We start from the raw sequence: 24,045 nt of genomic DNA on the forward strand, positions 1-24,045 counted from the left end.
AGTATATAGGTATACATGTTGGTACGCGTCCAATTATCCCGCGGGACCACGGTAAGCGGTTACGGCCGACCACAACCTCGACGACCACGCACCTACCCGGGACGTCAGCTGCTGCCTTGACGGCGAGAGGAGGCAGGGATGTGCGCGGCGACGGCGTGTGTGCGATCCGGGGGCCGGCCGGCCGGCCGTCCGCGGTTTGCGAAGCGGTGCGCGCCAGACCTTTCGTACGTTCAGTCGTCGACTTGCCACCGCCACCGACAACCGTGTTGGTATACTTTATTAGCTGCGTGTCGCCGGCGTTCCGCGTCTCGCAGTTTCGTAACGAGTTCGGTGACAATTAATTTAATATTATATAAAATTCTACTCGTCGATAGCCGGCTGAAAATCAAGATCGATTGACTGTGCTGTGTGTATCTGCTGCCGCCGCGTCATGTCGCCGCAGCCACCGCGCCGAAGGTTCGTTGTCGGACTGTTTCTGATCGCCGCCGTCGTTCAGGTGTTGTACCGCCCCGCCCAGTGTTCGTCGCTGATCAAATATTTGGCTACTGAGTACAATTTGTCCACTGTGAGTACTTACCTATCTGAGTAGCAATAATACTTGTATTACGTCGTAAATTTAACCCTCAAGGCCCCGACCAATATTTATCGTCAGCCTCATTAAACGTACATACGCAGTAACATGTATGTATATAACATCATGCTCGACGATAACAATAGTTACCATTATTTTAAATTATATAACATTTTATATCTTTATAGTGACTAAAAATACATTTTATACTCAATACTTACTTTTTTTTATCTTTTTACATATTAATTATTAGCTACTTGTATATCTTATTTTATACTTGTATACTTACGCCTATTAGTCAAGTAATTTTCAGCGGTTAGTTGTCATATATTTGTATTATACAAATTAAGATTAGAAGCTAGTACGTGTTCTGACCTTCCGGGAAAATTTAAGAACAAATCGACCAAAGCAATATTTTTAAATGTGAAAAACCATCAAAAAAGCGATTTATACGCGTGTATTCATTTAATAAGTACCTTTTTATGGTTAGGTATATGCTTACTTAGTATACAATATTATATACTTAAATAAGCCGATCCAATTATTAAAAACTTTCAGATCCGGATTTATAGTTGGGTGATGAAGTTTTGACTAAATTGAGAATAAAGTATATATACATCATCTACGTAATACTTTTCGGCAGTTTTGTTATCCACCCTTTCCCGCACAGGGACTGTCAATTTTCACGTAATTTTCGAGCATGTTTAAAAATATTTTCACACCCTGCCAATAGATAGGTTAATATTTTGAAAACCTAAGTAACTTAGTCATTTATAGAAGCTGCACGAATAATCGTGTTTTAGCTAAATTTTATCATTTTATAGAATTACTAAAACTTAGTAAAACGAATCGAATACCTAAAATTATTATAGAAATTGGAAATGTTATGGATGAATAGGTGGGATGTATTTTGGGCATTATTGTAATATTAATTTAATTTTGATTATAGTTAAGTTTTATGGTTACAAAATTTGGATTGAATTTATTTATAGACTGTAGTTAATTTTCACCTTAATACAACGTTGAATTAACTCTTTAAATAAAAAGTGGTAAAATAGTTGTAATCTTTTGAGTTATTTAAAATTCCTTGGATCACTTCCATAAACTTTTGGTAAAGTCCTTGACCATGAAACTGTATTGATTGCTAGTTAGTTCACCCCGCGTACACAGGGCTGGAATTGATAGCGAATGCTGACAATCTGAAATAACTGATTACTTAATAAACGAGTATACTTGTATATTATCAATTAATATAAATGAATGCATTTATTTACATTGAATAATTTGTATTATATATTATAATATTCTTATAACCAAATATATACGAAATTAAGTTGACCTAAATCTGTATGTACACAATACAAGTACATACTACTTTTCCTAATTGCATTAGTATTTAGATACTATACCTATTTACATAATAGATTGTTATATTAAAATAAGAGTTATTATTTTATGATGAACATTTTTAATTTATGTTGTAAAGATTATGGTATCGTTGCTAACCTCATTTAATATATTTTGAAAACTAAAATTTGAAAACTTAAATAATTGAATATTGAATTATTTATAAATAATAATTTTAAAAAATAACACTAGAATTTATTTACATAAATTAACTAATAAATTATTATTAAGAAAATAGGTGGTTAATAACTATTAAATAATTGGATAATTTAAAATCGTTTAAAGGTACCACCTATCTAATTTTATAAGAATTTTTTTATCATTAAAAAATAATAATTGTTTATCGATAAAAAATTCTTATACGTACCTACCTACTTATATTTATTGAGTATTTGTGTGTTGATACATGATATCTACTGAGAGAAATATACATATTTTTAACCAGTTTTGACATGTACTCATACTTACTTTAAAATATATTCTAATCAATCACGTATGACGACGAATTTTTTTTTTGATTTTTCCCCTTTTATACATTTTTTCTGATTTTTATGATCGATTAGTTAAATTAAATAATTATATTTTATATTAATATTAATATTTCTTAATTTTTAACTTAATTTAAGAAATATATTATAGTGACACAGTGACAAACCAAATGATTGTGTATTGTTAGGCTCAAACTAAAAAGTACCAAAACTATACTGCATCCAATTTAACTAATTTATCAACTCAGGAAATCATGAATTTGTATTAGGTATATTTGATGTAACACATCACGCGATGTAAAATTACTGTTGTTGACTGCGGAAATGACACAAAATAGTATGCTGTATATATAATGATATTTCGCTTATACTCGTTCACTTGTGTTTTTCAATAATACGTGTATTCATTGGTATATTTCTAGCTACATATTTTCTGTATAAATTTTACTGGTTATTTACATTTTACTCTCATAGTTTCCTTCACTACAATTTAGTATGGTATTTACTATTGGTATATCTATTTAAAGTTGTAAATAATAGTCTATTAATATTTTATTGTCGTTGATATTATTGTATTATTATCCTAAAAAGTTTTTAAAATATATTTCATTTTTATTAATAAAACTTGTATGATTATTTAGGAATAATTAAGATATACGAGTATATATAGGTACTTATTGGAAATTTAATAGGAAATAATAATCGGGAATAATTACCTTGCTATTTGTATCTATTAGCTGTAGCTTATAAGCTAATAAAATTAATGTTTATGAAATTAAGTTCTTAAAACCAATACTAGTAATTTTAATTTATATAAATTATTGTGTATCTAGTTAATGTAATATTGGTGTATGGTCATTTAGAATACAATTATAAATTATAATGTACCTATTAATGTTTGGTATATATTATAATGCATAATATAATGTCTATTTAATATTAATAGTTATCTTGTATGTCAAGTTTTATGGAATTTAATATTTTAATGATTTTTATTTATATATAATTAATGAATATGTATTAAAATCTATAATTTTAATTATAATTAAATACCTTTACGCGGCATTTTTGAATTACGAGTATTACATTCATATTAATATATGATTTTACATGCTAATATGTAAATAACAATATGATAAATAGTATTAGCGTGCGCAATGTAGATGTTGTACAAATTCTATATATAATTTTCTAATTGAAAATAAACCCGAAAGTCGTAAATCATAATAAAAACAACAACACATTTTTAAATGTGTGTGAATAAATATAAATACACGGTGATATATTAAATAATAAGATAAAATTATTTATCATTTTTGCTTTCGTAAAAATCAAACTTATATCTATAGTGATTACTGATTATTATTATATTGACCTAGCTGATTGTTTAATTGTAGTAATTATTGTTTGAGAAATCTGTAAGTTAAAAGTAAAAAAGGTATAGTTTTCCTTTAACTTATATTATACTCTAATTTTAATTTTTAAAACTAATTGTACATTCAAAATCAAATGATTTTTATTTTTCATAGCTATTAAGTATTTTTCTAACGTGTGTCGTGTAATTAATAATTATATTATTTATGAAATTGTTTTTGTGAATAATATACAAAAATAATAAACATGAAAAGTAAGATACGTATATTTATATGTTACTAAGAAATATTAAATTAAGGATATACATATACAATATACTCACAGGAGATATACAGACTAGTTGATGAGTGACTAGACTTCGCATTTACCTTTTTGTTATAGATATTGTTATAAATTTAATATTCCTATTAAAAATACGTGTACCTAAATATAGGTATGTAAGGTACTACGGATACTCCGGGAACTAAAAAAAATTACGTTTATTTCTAGTCCAAAGTCATATTTTGTTTACATACTATAAACACGCCTAGCAGAATATATTATATATATAGACTAGTTGGATTTTGTCCAAAATGTCAAAAAAAAAAAACTAGAAAGTAATCATAATATTAACGACAATAATTATATACGTGGGTGAATGACAGTGGAACGAATCTGAGTTGATAGTTATATCAAGGTCGATGAAGTATAGGTAGTAGATAGTATGATTTTTTTTCATTTTTTAATCACATTCTTTTTATTGTTGTCTATATAGGAAAGGATGATACCATAAAAACCAAATACAATATTATTTTCAACTTGCATCTTGCATTCCTGCGTCATTTTATTATATTTGTAAATAAATGCTTTTCACCTAATTTTTTATTTATCATATTTCTACCTACTTTCTTGGTCGTTTGAAATACATTTGAATAAGCATGTATTTCAGCTACTACAGTATACTAAGCTATTGGGTGTGAAGTACTTAAAATATATTAACTATGGTAAACGCTTTTGGAATTGGATTTTGAAAATTTAAAAATTAATTAATATTAACAAAATTACTTAAGTTATACTTTTATGTTTGCGGCGTGAAAATATGCAATCAATGAATTATGTAAATATTTTATTTCTATTATAAAGTTTAATTACAGTTAAATCAGATTTCAACTAAAATTTAATATTTTAATTATAATTAATTAAAATTTAAGGTGGCATGAATTTAATTAATTTTTATTAACACAAAAATCGTTCGATTATTTTAATAATGGAATCGTATGCAATGAAGCATAGAATTGAGTCTACAACTAAACATTAAACAGTATATGCCTACTGCAGAATCACCAATAGGCAATAATATTATAGTTTATTACTGGTGGACAGCGTATATATTAAATATTTGATAAATATATAAATAAGTTTGTAATAATAACACGTTTATCACTCGATGAAGCTTTTGAAACCTTATAAAATTAATTTAAATATAGAGCAATATATAAGTTGTGTATGACATGATTTATTAACTTTAAAAAATTTATTTTACATCCACTAGGTACCTATATCAAAGAGCAACATTTATAATAATATACATAATATCTGTATGTTTAGATAGACTCGAAAAAAAAATAATTATATTTTTCGTTCCACGTAAATATTTCAAAAGTTCTATTATTAATTTTTAATAAGTGTATTATTGCTTGTTTGCAATGTGATATGTAAGTTTTAAAGTTTAGATAGAAAGTAATTATAGAGTATTACACATGGCACATGCCGTTTATTCTATAATATAGAATCTATATAGTATTGGCGGACGGGCTGGCATTTGCGAGGAAAAATACGTCGAACTTCCCACCCTACACAATATTAATTTACATTTACGAACACAAAGACCCTTAGAGAACAGCCCTTCTGCGCGCAATGTATCTAACATTCTAACCGGACGACGACGACAACGATTATGCTATATGATGCATACTCCCGGTATAACACTTATTATTTCTATATTCGCTGTTGCATACTATTATAGGTTTGATCTTATACTGCAATTGATACGTTACACCGAGTTCATGTACAGACTCGTGCGTTGGGGATAAAAAAACGGGAAAAGGATTCTCGGATATTTTAACGTTACGCTCAATATATTATGTATACGCGATTATAAATTTATAAGACACGCGTAATACCTCATGGGTGTGCAATTCTGTCGCGTGTACTGCTGTAGATTTAAGTACTTATAGGCCACGACACCCTCTTCGATTGGAATATCAAAGTACTCCCGCACATGGTATTATTATATTATCTCACGCATACAATCCACCCGTAACGTTGTATAAATCCTCCGATCGGATATCGTTGGCCAGACGTTTACTATTGCGGAAAAAGGCGCGTTCCTCACCAGCGGTGAGCGGGCGTTTTCCGAGTATGTACGCCCGTCGACCGTGACTGATGTTTCCTCTCCCGACGCACGTTAAATCGTTCTCGTCGTCGGCGGCGGGGATTATTCGCAGCAACCCCAAAAATGTATTGGTTTTCTGTGGATCCTATCATGCAATACGAAGTTGAACGCAATTGAAGTTTAAAGTATGTCTATGTATATTGTATATACAATACAGAAATATTTAAAGAAACAATCTATGATGTTTTTCATAGTTATCCAATCGTATTTAAATATCAAATGAGTGTACGCGCGTCGTGTTTCGACCGAATACCGTTTATGTTTTCATACTATCTTTCAGGCATACTATAAGAGTATAAGCATTTACTAAGCATTTTATATTTACAGAGATCAAATATAATTCTTATACAAATACAATATTTTGTTATTATTATTGGGCGATTATAACGGCCATGGCCGCATTTGTGTGCCGCACACCCACACCTTGCACTCGTCGCATCCTCTATACATTTTATTTTAAGAGCATAAACAACAAGTGCATTGCTGCTCGTATTACGCGTTATGTGAATAATTATTTTCATTGCTAGGACAACTTGCATAATATAATATACAGTGCAAGTTTTAATATGTATATATCATTAATATACAGGGTTTTTCTGCACCGTAGAATTTCGATGAAGGATATTAAAGACTATATTTTCTAGTAATACATAGATTTTAAAATACTATTATTACGATTTATAATCGTGGAATTCCTAACCTAACCTAACCTAACTATTTTTTACAAACAAAAATTTTATTTTCTGTAAAATATTTATTTTGATTATCGTATTGTATTTAAATCGAAATTTGAAAAGTAGTTTTAGAGTATGTTTGAAAATATGATTTTTAAATATACAAAAAAATCGGAATTTTAACAAATTAACGATTAATAAAGATAAAATGAAAAGAATTTTTTGTGAATCACTCTGTATATAAAGTTACTGAACGAGCATATAACTACCGAGTACTAAGTGTGTGTGTGTGTGTGTGTGTATACGATCAATCGACAAAGTCGCGGCGTGTTATGGGTGTGGGAGTTGTAGATTTTAATCGTGCGCGCGCGCGCTTGGGTGCCTGATCGTTGATACACGCGTATATTATAGTATAATATTAGTATATTATATTATTGTATATTATATTCACCACATGACGATGAAAACCCCAACATCGAGCCTACAATAGAAATAAAATAAAACGCAACCAAGCAATACGCCGCTGACACGAGCTCCGGTTTAATATCCCTCCGTTTTTTTTTTTGTTTTATGTTTATTTGTTTTTTTTCTAACGATTTTATGTTTTTTTTCATGTGCTGCATGAAATGAAAAACGTGGCCATTTCCACCCTTCGATATTATTACGTTAAGAGGAGGCTTTCCGATTATTTTTTTCCGTAATCTCGTATTTTTGCATAGGTCCGTGGTCTGCCTGGTACTCCAAAAGTTAAATGCTCTATATTTGTTTTTTAAATTACTAATTAGTAATCCGATTTGTAACTGCAAAATCAGAATTTGTAATTTAAAACTTAAGCCCTGAATAAATGTTTTCCTATAGGCGATACACGACTGAACATCCAGAATTCAAAATTACGACTTCAAACTCAACTAGAAAAATAGTATGCAATTTGTCATTTTTTTAAAAATTATTTTTACCTATCAAATTCAATATTCACTTCCTTTTGAATTAATCAGTTTCTTGATATACAAAATTATATTCATAATCTTTATTCAATAGCTTATTGAATCGTTTTTAATTTAAATTTTGTTTTATAACTAAAAAAAATGGGTAACTGTCAAATTAAAAACCAAATTTCTGGAGTCACCGTCAGAACCGTGAATCCAAAAAAAGCAAATGTCAAAATAGCTAAGCATAAAATAGCTAAAAGACATAATAGCGAATGTTAAAACAGCTAAAGTATATTATTTTAAAATTATTATTCCTATTATTTAGCTGTAGTAATAAACCGCATTAAGAATTTTAGAAATTCAAAAACAATATGAATTTAATTTATTTAAAAGGCATAGCTTATAATTTATCACTACAAGTATAAATTATTTAATTTTTTTAACCTAATGTATGACTAAACATTGATGTATCACTAATAACCTAACCTAACTAAACATGTATAATAATAATAATTTTAAAATAAAATATTTAGCTGTTTTGAACATTCGCTATTATGTAATTTAGCTTATTTTCTGCTTAGCTATTTTGCCGTCGCTATTTTGATATTTGCTTTTTAGATTCCCGGTTTTGATGTGATACCAATTTCTCGTGGTTATTGTACACTCATAAATTATTTTGGTATAAAAGTCTATGACAAGAAAAAACGATTTAAAATATTCATATTGTATAAATAAGAAATTCTGGAACTTTTCGGTTTTCATTTTTCCTGAAAATGTATAAAAAATATTTTAAATATTTATCTTTAGGTAATGACAAGAGTTCTACAATTATATGATTATTTATTTTTAGTATTACTTCTTTCTTATGGTTATAATTTATAGATATATGTAAATTTGTTGAAGCCATAAAAAAATGTATATTTTTTGTTATAAGTTAATTTTCCCATCAATGGCAGAAAATAAAATTAAAGTTCCTTCAGATTTTGTTTCCAGATTTAAATATAAATTATTTTTACAGTGATCAAACCATTGAAATAAAGGCATTTTTCAAGCAAATTTTACACATCTTTATGTCTTCTATATGTAAAACAAAGTAATATTTCCAATCAACTGTTTTGTTCGATATATGAAATGAGGAGCCAACAAATAATTTCTATTTCTGTAGATCTCTTTAGTGAGTCTGTCACCATTCATTTTTAATACGATTTTAGTAGTTCTATTTACTTTTTTTTTTATACTCTATTGGTTATTTTTATGACTTATCATTTATAACATGCATGTTTTAGCATTAAACTGAAAAGTTTAAATTGAGAATTATTTAAATATTTAATTAGATAAGTTAAGTACATACAATATTGATTATTTATTATAGTTCCTTAATCCTTTTATATTTTCATTTTTCTATATCCCAATTGAAATATGAAACTATATTTCGGGTTGAATTTTGATTTCTACAAAATTATTTTAAGTGTTTTCATGATATATTATGATTTATGATCATATAATTTTACTATTAGGTATCAATATTAGTTATTTTTCATACAAAAGATTTCTTAAAAATGATTGATGTTGGAAATTTGATATAGTGGTATTCGATACTATATTATTTTCCATGGAATTAGACACAAAATCCAAGGTTAAAAAAGAAGACTACTAAATGGAACCCTTTAGTTGAACATTGCATGTTAATACCTTTAAAATTCTAAAACTATTGTAAAAGTCAGCTATTTCCAGAAGACTTAAAAAAATGACCTATTTTTAATTTTTCATCGAGTAAAAGATTACGCATAGGTGGATACTATAACACGATATAATAATTATAATTTACTTATTTTAAAAAAGTCCATTGTTAAATATTTTGAAGAGTGTGGGGTGAAATGATTATCAAGCACCTAACTATTAATTTAATTTTTATTTGGATACTTATATTGACTAACATTTTATATACTTATGTATAATGTATTTATTATAATAAAATAAATGCCTATAATATAAAAATTAATTCTAACATATTATCATTAAAGTATTTTTGTGAAAATTATTATGAATATGACTATGTAATTAATGAAAAATTGATCTCTTAGATACAACATATTTATTATATATGTTTATGGTAAATATAATAAAGAATCTGAATTCAGAAAAAACAAATGTTATGAAATCCCTGGATAATAGAAACGTTGATTGTTGGGCACACGTGTCGTGTGCTATCTAAGTGAAAAAATGTATTATTAACTTACCTAAACATTTTTATTAGAGCTTGTAGTTTTGCAGTTGTCATTGAAATTATAATCTTCTTAAATAAATGTGTCTTTTGTGTCTCTTAAAAAACTTTCAAAAAAATTGGTTGGATAGACTAAGTGCCATAATTGTTCCTATAATTGCCTTTCGAGTAGGTTTGTTGCTCCGTGTGATCTTATATTACATTTTACTTTTACGTGTCTCCATAAACACTCAATAGTTTATGTTTGAGCATCTGTATGTGGATTTATGAGAAGTGCTTACTATGGTTAACTTGAATGTATTAAAATGGAATGGAAAAATGTGTAGATATCTATATTAATGTAGATGGCATACGAAACCAATATATCGACTGCAAAAAGTATACGGAACGTGTACCAATTGTTGGTACATCATAAAATATTGGTAAAGACTGAACTAATATTACCAGAACAAAATTTGTTGTAATTCACTCAAAATTTAAATTAATATAACTAAACAATATTTATATTTACTATGATATATTAGCTACGATACAACAATTTTTAATTATAAAACAGGCATTGTTGGCTATTTGTATATGTATCAGCAAAATATTTTATTTCATGTTTTAAAGAGAAATTATAATTTTGGTTTCGTAATCTTTATTATACATTCGCAGAAAATTAAACAATCATAATAAATGTAACCTACACTCTATTTGATATAAGACTTTTTAATTACTAGAATATCGTAAAAATATGTTTTTACAAATCAGTATAATATTTAACTTATTTTACTCGGTTTTTATTGAAACGGATAGGATATTGTATTGCGTATATTCTGTATCTATACTATATTTTATACATAGCTACTAAATTAACATAATTATTGTATTTTCTATTTATGTCTTATGTAAATTTATTATTTTTTAGTCTCGTTATAATTATTACTACTAACATGAAGATTTTTTTTTGTATTATCTACCACGCCACACCTTCATATTTTATGCTACCGTATTTTTAAGTTTTACAAATATCTCACAGAAAAAAAGTTTTATCTCGTGGGATCCTTTATATAGGTAGAAATATTATAACATAATATGTTATATAGTTATAACTTATAGGTATTACATGCATCTATATATTTTTTAGAAAACGCGCAGAAATTTTTATTCGATTACGTAAGAATTATGAAATATTAGATTTGCCATTTGCGCAATAAAATAATTTTTTAAATGGTACTATATTTCATATAGATATATATGATATAGGTTTAAGGTACCGTATTATCGTATACTTAATTTTAATTAAAAGTGTTCAACTAAAACTGGGACTTATAACTATGCTTATTAAATATAGTTATATTATCCTAAGTTATATATTTATGCTAAAATGGTAAAATTGATGTAGATGCAAAAAGTAATCTATTATATATTAAAAAAAAATATCAAAATGTTTATACTAGTTAACGAACATTTTAATGTGATATTGCGTTTAAATATCCATTATTTCTTACTATGTAACCAATTATAAAATAGGTAGGTGTCGTTAATATATATTTTTAATTTTACAACAACTATTATTAGGTTATTATATCTATGTAGTATGTACATTGTACATTCATTTTAAACAATAGATTGTAATTCTGTATTAGAAGTTTAGAAATAGACTACCTATATACGACAAGGCATTCAATGTATAATATATATATATAATGACAATAGTTTGTGTTACAATATCGTAGCTTTATAGTTGTTCTTCGACATAATATTGAACATTATTTGGAATAGAAGTTGTTTTACGACCTGTGTCGCACAGGAAATGGTTCGTTCACATCTATAATAATAGTATCGCTCTTCCGTGAGCGGCCCTGCTGATAAAGTGACGGCAACTCAATTCACATTCATACAAAACAATGGATATTACTCGAGACCCCGATCCTCAAACTCTTTTTATGTTATGAAATAATGTTATGTGTTTGTGTTTATGCGTGTGATTGTGTGACTGACGAAGAAATAGTTTTAACTTTCAGAGGTTAAAAAAAATATTCAGAATTATACTCTACTTAAACTTAATTATATTTACATAAAAAAATTATGTTTTGTTTAACGATTCATTATATAATATGGTAATTAGCGTTGAAAAATTTCTCAATTGAGTTAAAGTTGTTTGATAAAGGGAAAATACTATTTCTAGTGTAGATTAATAATAAGATTTTTAATCATAGGTTTTGGGAATTTAATGCTTGGTTTTTTTTTAGATTAATCAAATAGAAAAATAGGTTCAGTAGAAACATAAATAATATTCACCCTTTAAAAGATATTAAGTATTAAATTTAATAAATAAATATAAGCAGATTTTCTGAAGCATGTTCATTGTTCACTGTTGTTTTATTTTTTTTTTACTAAATATAATTTATTAAAATTTGATATTTAGAATTTTCAGGTATACTTATTAATAGTTATAATTGTTATGAACCTCGTTTTCAACTATTTAAATTTTATATCAGTTATATAGTGATGAAACAATTTTATTTTTTAATATGAGAACCAATATTTTTTACTATTAATTATTAAGTAGAATGTAAATATATTTTTAGATTCTGAACGGAGTGATGAATGTGTTGATTTTACAATGATGTGTGTGTGCTTTTTTAAATTTTTATTTATTTTTGTTTCCGTCATCACGTTTTGGAGTAGTAATAGTGCTCTGATTTTTTGCTCAGCCGCTTTTCTAAAAGGAAAGTTAATCTAGTTGGTACTTAGGGGGCTCAAAAGTAAAAAATGTCCAATAGTTTTCAAAAGCGTTTAAAAAATTTAATGTAAAAAGTACTAAATACTAAATAAAATAATATTTTTTTTATACATTAAACAATTTTCAAACATCTATTATTTTAAGTTTTATGGATTTTAAAATAATTGTATTGTTTTGTTTCGATGTATGTTACTTATTTTTATTTAACGTAGACAATCAAGCGTGGATCCAAGGGGGGAGGGGGGAGGGGCCATGTCCCCTCCGTAGACTCAGCCACACAGGTAAATTTTAGGATGTCTGTTTTTGGCAGCAGATAAAATACGATACTCGCACATAGTATTCCCCCCCTCTCGTAAACTTAGTCTGGATCCGCGCCTGTAGACAATATGGACAATTTTGAAAGAATTGTACACTATTTTCAGTAAAATCAATACTTTAATTAATTAAAATAAGAAGAATGTATTGAAAAATACCTTCTTTCTGAGAAGAATTATATAGAAAATCGTAATCTAAATTTCTAGAGATTTATATCTCAACTGTCAACAAAAGTGATTTATTTATTTTTAACAACATACACAATATATTATCATTAAGACAGTGGATTACATGATTGTTTATTTTTTTTCGTTGTATACACACACACACGAAACACATGTTAAGTATATAAACATTATATTTGAACTACCTATATAGATTATAGACGAGGCCGCATATTGGTCTTTAAACTAATCCACAGGGACTAGGGAGGGGTGTTTACTAGAATCTCGATACAATATACATTATAATATGGTGTAGAGGAAAAAATAAAATAGATCACGGTAACGTGAATATCACTCTTGCACCCCCTCCTATCATCACTGAGGCGTCTTCTGATAAGAATCCTAATCGCCGGTTCCGTATAAAGGTAAGTTATTTTATTGTTATGATGGTAGATGGTAGTATAATATCATTAAATATTATGTCTTCGTCGTCGTCGTCTCGGAACAGATTAGTATTTAATGATCCGGCGATGATGACCTAACCACGTAAAAGGATATTGAACACCGAAAAGGAGGAATTACAGATTGGTGTGTCGGCAGCTCCAGCCACGATTTAACCGGAACGCGATATAATATTTTATTTTACACCCGTCAATTCCCGACGAGGTCTTTTTATACGTGCAGCGGTGCAGCGCACTTTACTGGATTTATCGTCTACACTGTAGACTACAGCGTCTCACGGAGAGTGATTAGCGTTGAATAATCCACATCCACTCACTGTGAACACTAGCTGTGTGACACGGCCGCGCACGATAACAACGGGTGATGGTCCATCCACTTTAGATTACGTCATAATAATAATTATAATAATACTGTTTTAGTGTTATGTAAACACAATATTGACAAGTTTTCTACGTTTTTCAAACTAAACATGGCGTGGAAACTTTAAACGGTCGTGAACTCTTATAATATAGGCACCCGTGAAAATTTAAGAAAATATGCTTCTGCACAGCCATTATTAAGTGTTTATAGTTTGATCCAAACAGATTATTTTAATCATATTTTAATCGTCTAATACATATTTGTTAGTCCAAAAGACCTTTTTAAGACTAATAGAAAATGGGCTTACTTTACAATGTAATATTATTAAAAAATTATACATTGATGCGTATAATTTGGGAATTGTGAACTGAAACGTAAAAAAACCTAAACATGTCCTATACATAGGTTTATTACATTATATAATATTCAAATTTTTAAGGATTTATTTATTTGGACGTAGAACACGACGATCATAGATTGAAGCGATCGTTTTGAAATTCGACGAAAAATTACGGTCGTATAACTTGTATAATATTATGTGTGTGACATTCGAATTGTATTTGACATTTTACGAAGAGGGGAAAAACCATTCTTGGGTCATATCACATAAAACTTGATGATGTGGCGGGTATTGTTCACCCTATGGATGAGTCGTCAGCGGGACGAGATGGCGTCGAGGAGTGTATAAACTATAAAATGACGCACGCGCTATGTGTGGATCAACCCAGTCAGTCAGTAAACTAAAGTCGGATTAACACAAAATATCTAGCTTCTAAGAAAACAGTTTTATGAGCTAGTGTCAATGAAGAAACCCCGCTTAGACCCTATTTTTACATATTGTTACAAAGAGTATGAATTTGTTTGTTTGTTATAAATTTATAAATTAGGAATTTAGTACAAGAATTACTAGTCTTTGCACTGCAGTAATGTGGAAAATGTTGGGCATGTCTAAAAGAACTATGATTTTTAAACAATTTCCTTTTTTTGGATATGTATATAATTTATTTATTTAGTAAAAACTTATTATTTTATTTTAATTTTTCATTAAAAGTTTATAGTTATCATAGTTTATATAGGGGTTAAGTTACTATATATTCACCTAGATACACATATGAAAGAAGGGAAGAATTGGCAAACATGTGAAAATGTAAATAATTGTACTTTTGCACTGCCGTTTGTAGGTGTTTAAAATCTGTATAAATAGGTTAACTTTAATCGTTCAATATATATAATATATATATTGATTCAAAATAACAATTTAAAACTAATGGAACATTTTTCTTTATAATGTAGTCATATACGATATGATATGGAAATATTGAAAATTGTTAATTGAGGTGTAAAAATCCTAAACGTATTTTATACATATACGATTATTACATTACCAAGTACAGTACACATTTTTAAGGATTTATTTATTTAGACGTAAGACATATAATAGAAAATAGGTATAGGACGTATAGGTAAAAAAAATAAGTAAGAATAATAATATTTATTTTTCTTTAAATTGCGCGCCGTCCGTTCGGTATGTAATATTTCTGCATAGTGCATACTGCAGCTACGAAATATTCATAGCGTTAGTGCACTAATGCAGTATGCACAAAAATAAACCTATCATGATAGGTTGAAAATGCATTTTCTTTTATGTCGAATAAAAACCCTTTTATTTTACCATTTTTAGCGATGTCAATCAGTGTACTACTTTATGAAACTAACTACTGAGTTAAATTGTATACATTATTTGACAATTGACACTGCATGTAGTGAAACCTTTTCTGGGTGACTTTTTAACAGTAAAAATAAACATTATCTTGAAAATTATTATAAATGTTTTTGTAAATATTTTTGTAACTACATAATTTAAAGTCAAAACAAGATTTTAGAAAAAAAAATTATATTTTTTATCCTTTATACATTTTTGAGTTTTTTATTTATTTTTTATTTAATGTTCCAATATACAGAATATTTTTCTTCAATTTTCAATGAATAAAAATTAAATTTTGAATAAGTAGTTAATAATTATTATTTAAAGTTTTGATAACCGCTGTAGCTTGTAGTAAATAGACACTTAACAAGATTGAAATTTCAAATACTTGAGTTAAAAAATTAAATAGACAGTGGCAAGCATATTTCAAACCCTAAGCAAAGTATTTAAACAATGTCTCACCTTTTGCCCCCTACAAAATAATATATATATATATATAATTTAAAACTTTATTTTTGTAGATTTAAGGTTTAAAGTCACTTAAAAAAATTAAAGATTAAATAAATGAAAATGTTATTATTTTTGTGATTCATAAAATAAATAAAAATTATTAACTACACTTGATGCTAATAACATAGCCCATATAGTGTTATCATAAAATAAAAACAAAGCTGAAAACAATATCGAATATAAATAACCATTATTGCATCAACTTATTATGCTCGTGGCTTATCGAATTTCCATAAAAACGAAATATGATATATACTAAAACATACTGATATGATCGATCATAGATATTCGTATAAAACCGATCTATCAATAAACATTATAAAATGCTTAGACGCTCAGTACTATTATTTTAATATTTGGCACTTGCATACTATTTATTCTCTACTTAATAATTATGTCTATAATTAATTTAATTTAAATGCAACAACATAAAATCAAAAAATATTCATAACACAAAAAAAAAAAAATATTGAAAAGACAATTTTTAATTTTAGATTTTGGTTTTAGAGGCCCGTGTGTTTTCATACCTTAAACACTCAGTAGTTGAGGTACTGATCAAAGTTTAATCTACGGTTCATAAAAGTTAGATTTTTACATACATATATTAAAAATCTCAAAAAATTTCCTGATTGGCAATTCAATTTTAAATTATTAAAAATAAATTATGTCTTTCTAAAAACTAAAAAATTATAAGTTATAAGTTATAACATTATTATGATAAAAAAATAGAACAAAATTAAATTTTTTTTAAATCTGTTTTGTTTTATAATAATTTCAGATTGTATAAAAAAAATAAATAAATAATAGGTGCATTCTATTATAGAATTATCCTGTAATGTATGTTTTATAAATTATACGCATTCATTCTGGACACATTTAAGAAATGAAAAACTTTCAGTTATCCGTAAATGCTCTACAGTATGCATTATTTCCTTGTTCCTTCGTCGTATATACTAGCATGGACGTTTGCAACTGTGTTGCATAAATATAACTAATTAAAAATCGTTTTGTTTTGTAACTAATGAGTAAATACATTATTATAACATTTATAACGACACTTATAAGTATTTTTTGTTGTTTGGAAATTATCTAAGAAAAATAAATAGAACATGACGTGTATCCTAGCTATAAGTAAATGATATTTCATTAAACTAATGATTCGTTTATAATACGATGCGTGGACGCCACTGTAATCGTTTAAATGTAATTACATCGCGTTTTTTTTTTATGTATCTTAAATCTTAATACAGTTTTTTATAAATTATGCATTGGACATTAGTAGTTAATAAAGATAATTTTTAAATTAGTATAATTATCGATGAGTAAATTAATTATTTAATAAATAAATTTACATTTTACGATATTAGTAATAATTCTTCTTTATATTATCCTATTTTTTTTAACGAATTTATTACTGAATAATGATCATACTATCTTAATAATTGATGTTGTTTTCCTGTATACCTAGCTAAGTACTAATATAAAGATTTTCTGGTTCATATTAATTCATATAATATAGGCAGTAGGCACACTTATACATATACCTATACGACTATACCAATTACAATAATATTATGTATTAGCAAGGGAAAAATTGATATTTGTTGATATTTTTAATTCACGAAATTGCAGTTAAGCACCCCTTACAGGAAAATATTTAATTGGGGTTTAAGTCTTGTGTTAATTATACTGAGTTTATGATTACAAATCATTAAAAATTGGTTAATAATTATTAAAAAAACTTTACAACAGTTCATTTTAGAGATGCCAGGCTCTTGAAAAAAAAACATCTTAAATATACAGTAAAAAGGGTGGTTTTCATTTGACAAAAAAGTGCATATTTATGAAATTTAAAATATAGTCCCTTAAAGACAAGAGTATTTTAAAATTCCAAAAAACAAAATTGAATAATTTAATTGATAAAAGAACAACTTGGGATGAGTATGCTTATAAAAGACCTAGTAAACACACTCAGTTCATGTAATAAAAATGTATCTTAATCTATTTTTAATGCTTATGTAAATTGTATCCATTAATATTACAAATAAATGTATCTTAATATCTCATTTAATGTTTCTTTAAAAAAAAAAACCAAAAACACCAATGTAATTTGAATAACAATTTTTACCTACCTATAAATTATTTAAGAAACCTTACGTTACTTTTAAGTATGCACATCGGCACTAATGCGACTTGCTATTAGATTAAATACCCATGGATTGTCAGACACTTCATTAGTTCGCTATAGGCATTATTAGTTACTAGTTACTACAGAGTATTTTGAATACCAATGTAATCAATATCTGCATATAAATGTAGTGTACGGAAAATCAAAGTGTGGAGAAGTCTTATTGAAGCAAAATAAACTACCTGCACTATTATAAATATATCGATTAACGTCGTAATTATTTTGTATACGAGTATACGATTAATAAATCCAATTAGTTATACTCCATGTCTAATTCTTAATAATACATTAATACATGTAGACGTGTATTTCCATCTAATACTCATTTTAACGTACTCTTACTATTAACTAATAATTAAATCAAACAGATATGTGTTATTATAAACAAATAAAAAGTTTACTATACGTAAGTACCATTGAGTACCTAGTAAAAAAAAATTCAATTTAAAAAATAGCTAGTTATTTTAAATTCAAATCTGTATTAAATAATGATGAGTTAATTTTTTTGGTAAACACGTATTTCTAAATAATATAGTTTCTATGTTCTATGTAATAAGTTAACTATGGCCTTAGAGTAATAAAAAATATAGCTATAGCTATACCTTATAAGGTGTTTTCTTTTCCCAACATCCTATTGAAACCGCTATCTATTGGTGTTATACGGAAATATAGACTAATAGGTCAGATAACTGACAGTACGACATCGAAAATTTATCATAAGCGTTATTGATTTATTTGTATTCACTATCTTTCTATCTTTTATGGATATTGGATAATTTATGTAATCATTTAAATTGATCCATTAATAATTAATAATTGTTTGAAAATAACAGTTATTTATCCAAGACACAAAATTTAAAATACATAATTTTTCTATTTTCGGCATTTCCGCACATGATTTTATTTTTAAAATAAATTTTATTTGTACATAATACATTATAAATATCACTGAAATCTTTTGTAAAATATTAAGTTAAATTTTATTAAAATGTATTAATTATTTAAAATGTTAACAAAAATTATTCTCGAGTATTATATTAAATATAATTTTTGAAATAAATTAATGTTTTAATATTGTTTTACTAGTCATCGTATATTGTGTTATAGATTATGATATGATAGGTATAGGTAATTCAATTTTAATTTGTTGATAAGATATTTTAATTATCATTATATAGGTAAAATATAAATTATGGATATCTGATTTAGGTTTGTGTTTTTGGTTCAATACTTCATTATTATGGCTCTGGTATAATTATTAATTAAATATGTCTGTAAATAGAAAATTAGTACATATTATTTATTTTCATTGTCTGGTTAAGCAATCTTAGCCAGTAATTATATTTTTTATTTAGTTTACACGTTGTTTATGCTATGTAATCTTTTGATAGCCATTAATATTAAAACGCCACTCTTCGAAGATAAATGTTTTTTCTTTATATAAGCTAAAAAACATTTTAAAGATTTGATAATATTGGAATTGAAAATTGTACGAGAAGAAAGTTAATTACAAATAGATGTTATGTAAATGTTGCCACGGACTGAAGTTAATTAAATTTGATTAATTATAAATTAAATTAAATGTGTTTCATCGAAATCCATTAGATTTAGAGCGTCTTCTAAACTTTCTACGATAGGTATATATTTAGTTGAATTAAAAATCGAGGTTATTGAACTCGGGGGATGTGTCTTTCTCTGACGAATGTCGACTAAACCACATAAAATGGCGATAATAATTGTGGTATAATTTTTGTGTATAAATAGTATTATGTTATTACGAATATTATTTGTAACTATTAATGGTAGATTTAAATACAATAAATATTTTACGTTTGATAAAACCTGTATAATACATTTTACGTTAATATTATTATTTTATGACCTTTATTTTCGCCTAATGTTCACGAGGGCGTTGGTCGCGGTATGCCTAGCCGGCCGGAACATTGTTTCCTTCTGATATTACGTATACCGTGACGTTGCTACTGGGTCTGATGAGTGTTCACGAAAAAAATATGTATTATATACATGTAATAATTTACACTAAACAATAGGCTATGACAAGGAACATATTGACCCATCTTCTAGTATGCTATTGTCGGTTAAACTACTCTATTGTTAATGACAATTATAACGTAGTTATAAATACTCAAATTATTTGCCGATAAACATTTAATTTCTGGACAATGATTGTCGTATTATTACACTTTAAAGTTTAAATGATAAATTAATTTTAAGGGATATTTTTTTTAAACAAAGTTTTGTTTGTTTATATCATACATTAACTCGAAAGCTGAAAACTTTATTGCTTTTTTAAATATTACAATATATATTTTACGAAACCTAAGTTACTTTTAATGAATAATTGAATTGGTTTGATTATATAGTTATTATTTTTTTTAATAATAATTTAACTAGAGTAGGTTATACAGATTTAAAGTAAAATATAAACATAATACTTTTATTTTAAAGAAAAATCTTATTCTTATGTTTTAAATTTAAAAATCTTATAAGTTATGTTAAAACAATTTAAGTTCTTACAATTTAAAATAATTTTTGCATTACACAATACATAAAAATGTATATCAATAAAAATAAGAAATACGAATAAATAAAACATTTAACATTTTTCGATATAGGTATTTTGTTTTTGATAGAACAATTGTTCATACTTATTTTAACATTGTTTAAAATATAAATTACTTTACTTATATTTTATTTATTTTATCTTTAAATTAAATTTATCCTCGTGAAGTAGTGATGTTGTGTACTTTTATACATTTTTTTCCTTGTCTAAATCACGACATTATATAAAGTAAAGTATTTGATGTATAATATGGTTTTTTTATGATAGCAAATACATATTTTATGATGGTAATTATTATTGAACCGCTTGCATTTTGTATATTTTACTAATAAACAGGAAAATAGATACTGCAGTTTATAAGGAAAAACATTTATTTTTTTATATTTTAAACATAAATAGTATGTATGCATATTTATTTCGTTTAATTAAATGTATATAATAAAATAATTTTTATTTAATGTGTTATATTGACAAATATTATTAGAAAATAAAACTTGGCGATTTAACGAATGAATGATTTAGCATTGTATAACAATACATCAATGCATTAATTAATATCAAATGTCTACATGAATGATGCATGCCTTCTGAACATACCTATAAACTATAATATTTAATGCATATATTGGTTTTAACGGATTTTGATGACGTCATTCTATAACTACTTCGATTTAAATTGCTTACACGTTTTCAGATAGTTGGTTGAACCCAAAATTAACAGTTTATTAAATTAAATGTTAACTATTAATCATGTATTAGTTATAAATGTTATAATATTATCTGCGTTTCATTGTATTCTTAGTATTTATTTTTCAAATAATATATTACCTAATATTAAAGACTTAAAGTGGAGCATTAGGTATAGATATAAGTTCTTTTTTTAGTACACGGCTGTATTTAATAGTTTTTTAAACTTCTTTTTATGAACACGAAACACCTATAGGTACCATCAAATATGATTTAACATTAGCAGCTAGCAAGCATGTCTTAAAATCTATTATCATTCTATTAGTGACGGCTGGATTTTATTTGGTGAATAATTCAAATAATTCAATCACGAACAATGTGGTAAAAGGGGCAATACGCTTTGTCCATATTAAAACAGCGTGATAAAAAGTGCCGGTATTTCACACTAAACTATCTGTGGCATATCTAATAACAGTAATAAAATATAACGATAATATTTTATTAAATTTGTGCGCTATACGAAATAAGAATACAATTTTTATTTTATACTTATTCAAGAAGGTATTATAATATATTTATTATTTTTCGTTAAACACGATAAAATATTTTTTTGGCAAAGAAGTATGTGAATTGTGAATATTTCTGTTAGTATTGTTTTTTTTATTTCTTTGTTTATCAATTCAAAAATATGAAACATTTTTAAATGTATCTCGTGTAATTGAATATGAATAATATATATTTTATTCAGTATACAATTTAGAACGGCATCGGGATATGATCTTCTAAATATATATCCACCTTTAGTTGTCATGGAGATGCCATGTTTCTTTGTTTCTTTGAGAGACTTCAGTATTCATCTTAAAAAGAATAAAATTATTGAGAGAAACGTAGCAATTTTATAATGAGAGAAAGAAATATTAATTAGATAAAATGTATAAAATGTATAAAATGTTATACCTTAACCTTATACATAGTAAAGAATAATCTAATAGATATGTAGACAGCAAAGTTACTGTATACCAATATTGTTATTATTAATATGTACCTAGATAGTTTTAAGCTTTTAAACATTCAAGTTATAATACCATAACATAAAAAGATTTAATTTTTTTTTAAAATCGAGTAAGAAAGAAATAGTACATAGGTATAAATTTAAAATTATTTCTTTAATTTTTAAATATTACAAGGATTTTAGACAAATATTTGAAATTGTAGAATTTCAACTTAGTTGTAAATTATTATAATATATTATAGGTACTTTCCTAATTAATAAATTAATAATATTAAACTTAACTTGATTTATTATTTTTTTTTTCTAAATGTATCTATTTAGTATCATGTACATACCTACGTTTAATAATTTATTATTAAATATATAAATTATTTATAAACTATAATTATTTGCGTAGTTTAAAATTTAAAATTTAAATAAATAGTTAATATAGTTATATATGTGTATAATTAGTTGCGTAACATTAAATATACAAGGCGTCTATAATTTTGTGTGAATATGAAACCATAGATAGTTCTACACATATATAGGTAATAGGTATAATACTATATAATATAATGTATTCGTATTATGCTTAGAATGCTTAGATCATATTAATGATCTAAGATATTATTTACGATTAACAATAAAATCATACCAAATATGATTCATATATATTGATTTCATAGCGAAGATGAATTATGTCAGAAAATTATAATTTTAATAATACATCACGTAACAATGTAACATTATTCACATAGTTAAGTAGTACACAGTTCATGATGGTTTGCATTTAACTTCAAGGATACAGTAAAAACAAATATAAAAAAGGGATAAGTTTTTTTCAATCTTATTGTTATAATATATGGAAGAAGAGCACTAAAAAGTACTTAAAGTCTCTTCTTCTAGTATGTGCAAATTGCTAAGTTAGATAAGTGGTAAAATTTTCTAAGTGTCACAACTAAAATAAATTTTCCTTTCAAAAGAACAATGCATGTTTTTTCATTCTCTTCTTCTTTATTATATTATAACTATACCACAATATTTTCATAAATAAAATATAAAATTGATAAAATATCATAAAAAATGTGTATTGCTCTTGGAGTTTTTGATTTTAGCATCATTTTATCATCTTAAATGTTATTATACAATAATTAGACTGTGTTATGTTAATTTTGGAATGAAAAAATACTATATAAGTCTGATTACAGTATGGTAAAGTGTATAGTATTTAGCATAAACAGACG

The 24,045-nt window shown here is 26.2% G+C and overlaps 1 protein-coding gene across 1 annotated transcript in view; it reads left to right on the plus strand.

The window, feature by feature from the left end:
* The first annotated feature begins 222 nt into the window (after positions 1 to 222).
* Positions 223 to 24,045, plus strand: part of LOC132919645 (fasciclin-1) — a 61,283-nt gene continuing 37,460 nt past the window's right edge. The window contains exon 1 of the mRNA XM_060981398.1: positions 223 to 565. Within this exon, the coding sequence (XP_060837381.1) occupies positions 431 to 565 (135 nt within the window). The 5' untranslated portion in view covers positions 223 to 430. The remainder of the gene's footprint in view (positions 566 to 24,045) is intronic.

The sequence above is a fragment of the Rhopalosiphum padi genome, chromosome 2, assembly GCF_020882245.1.
Source record: "Rhopalosiphum padi isolate XX-2018 chromosome 2, ASM2088224v1, whole genome shotgun sequence".
Taxonomy (NCBI): Eukaryota; Metazoa; Arthropoda; class Insecta; order Hemiptera; family Aphididae; genus Rhopalosiphum; species Rhopalosiphum padi.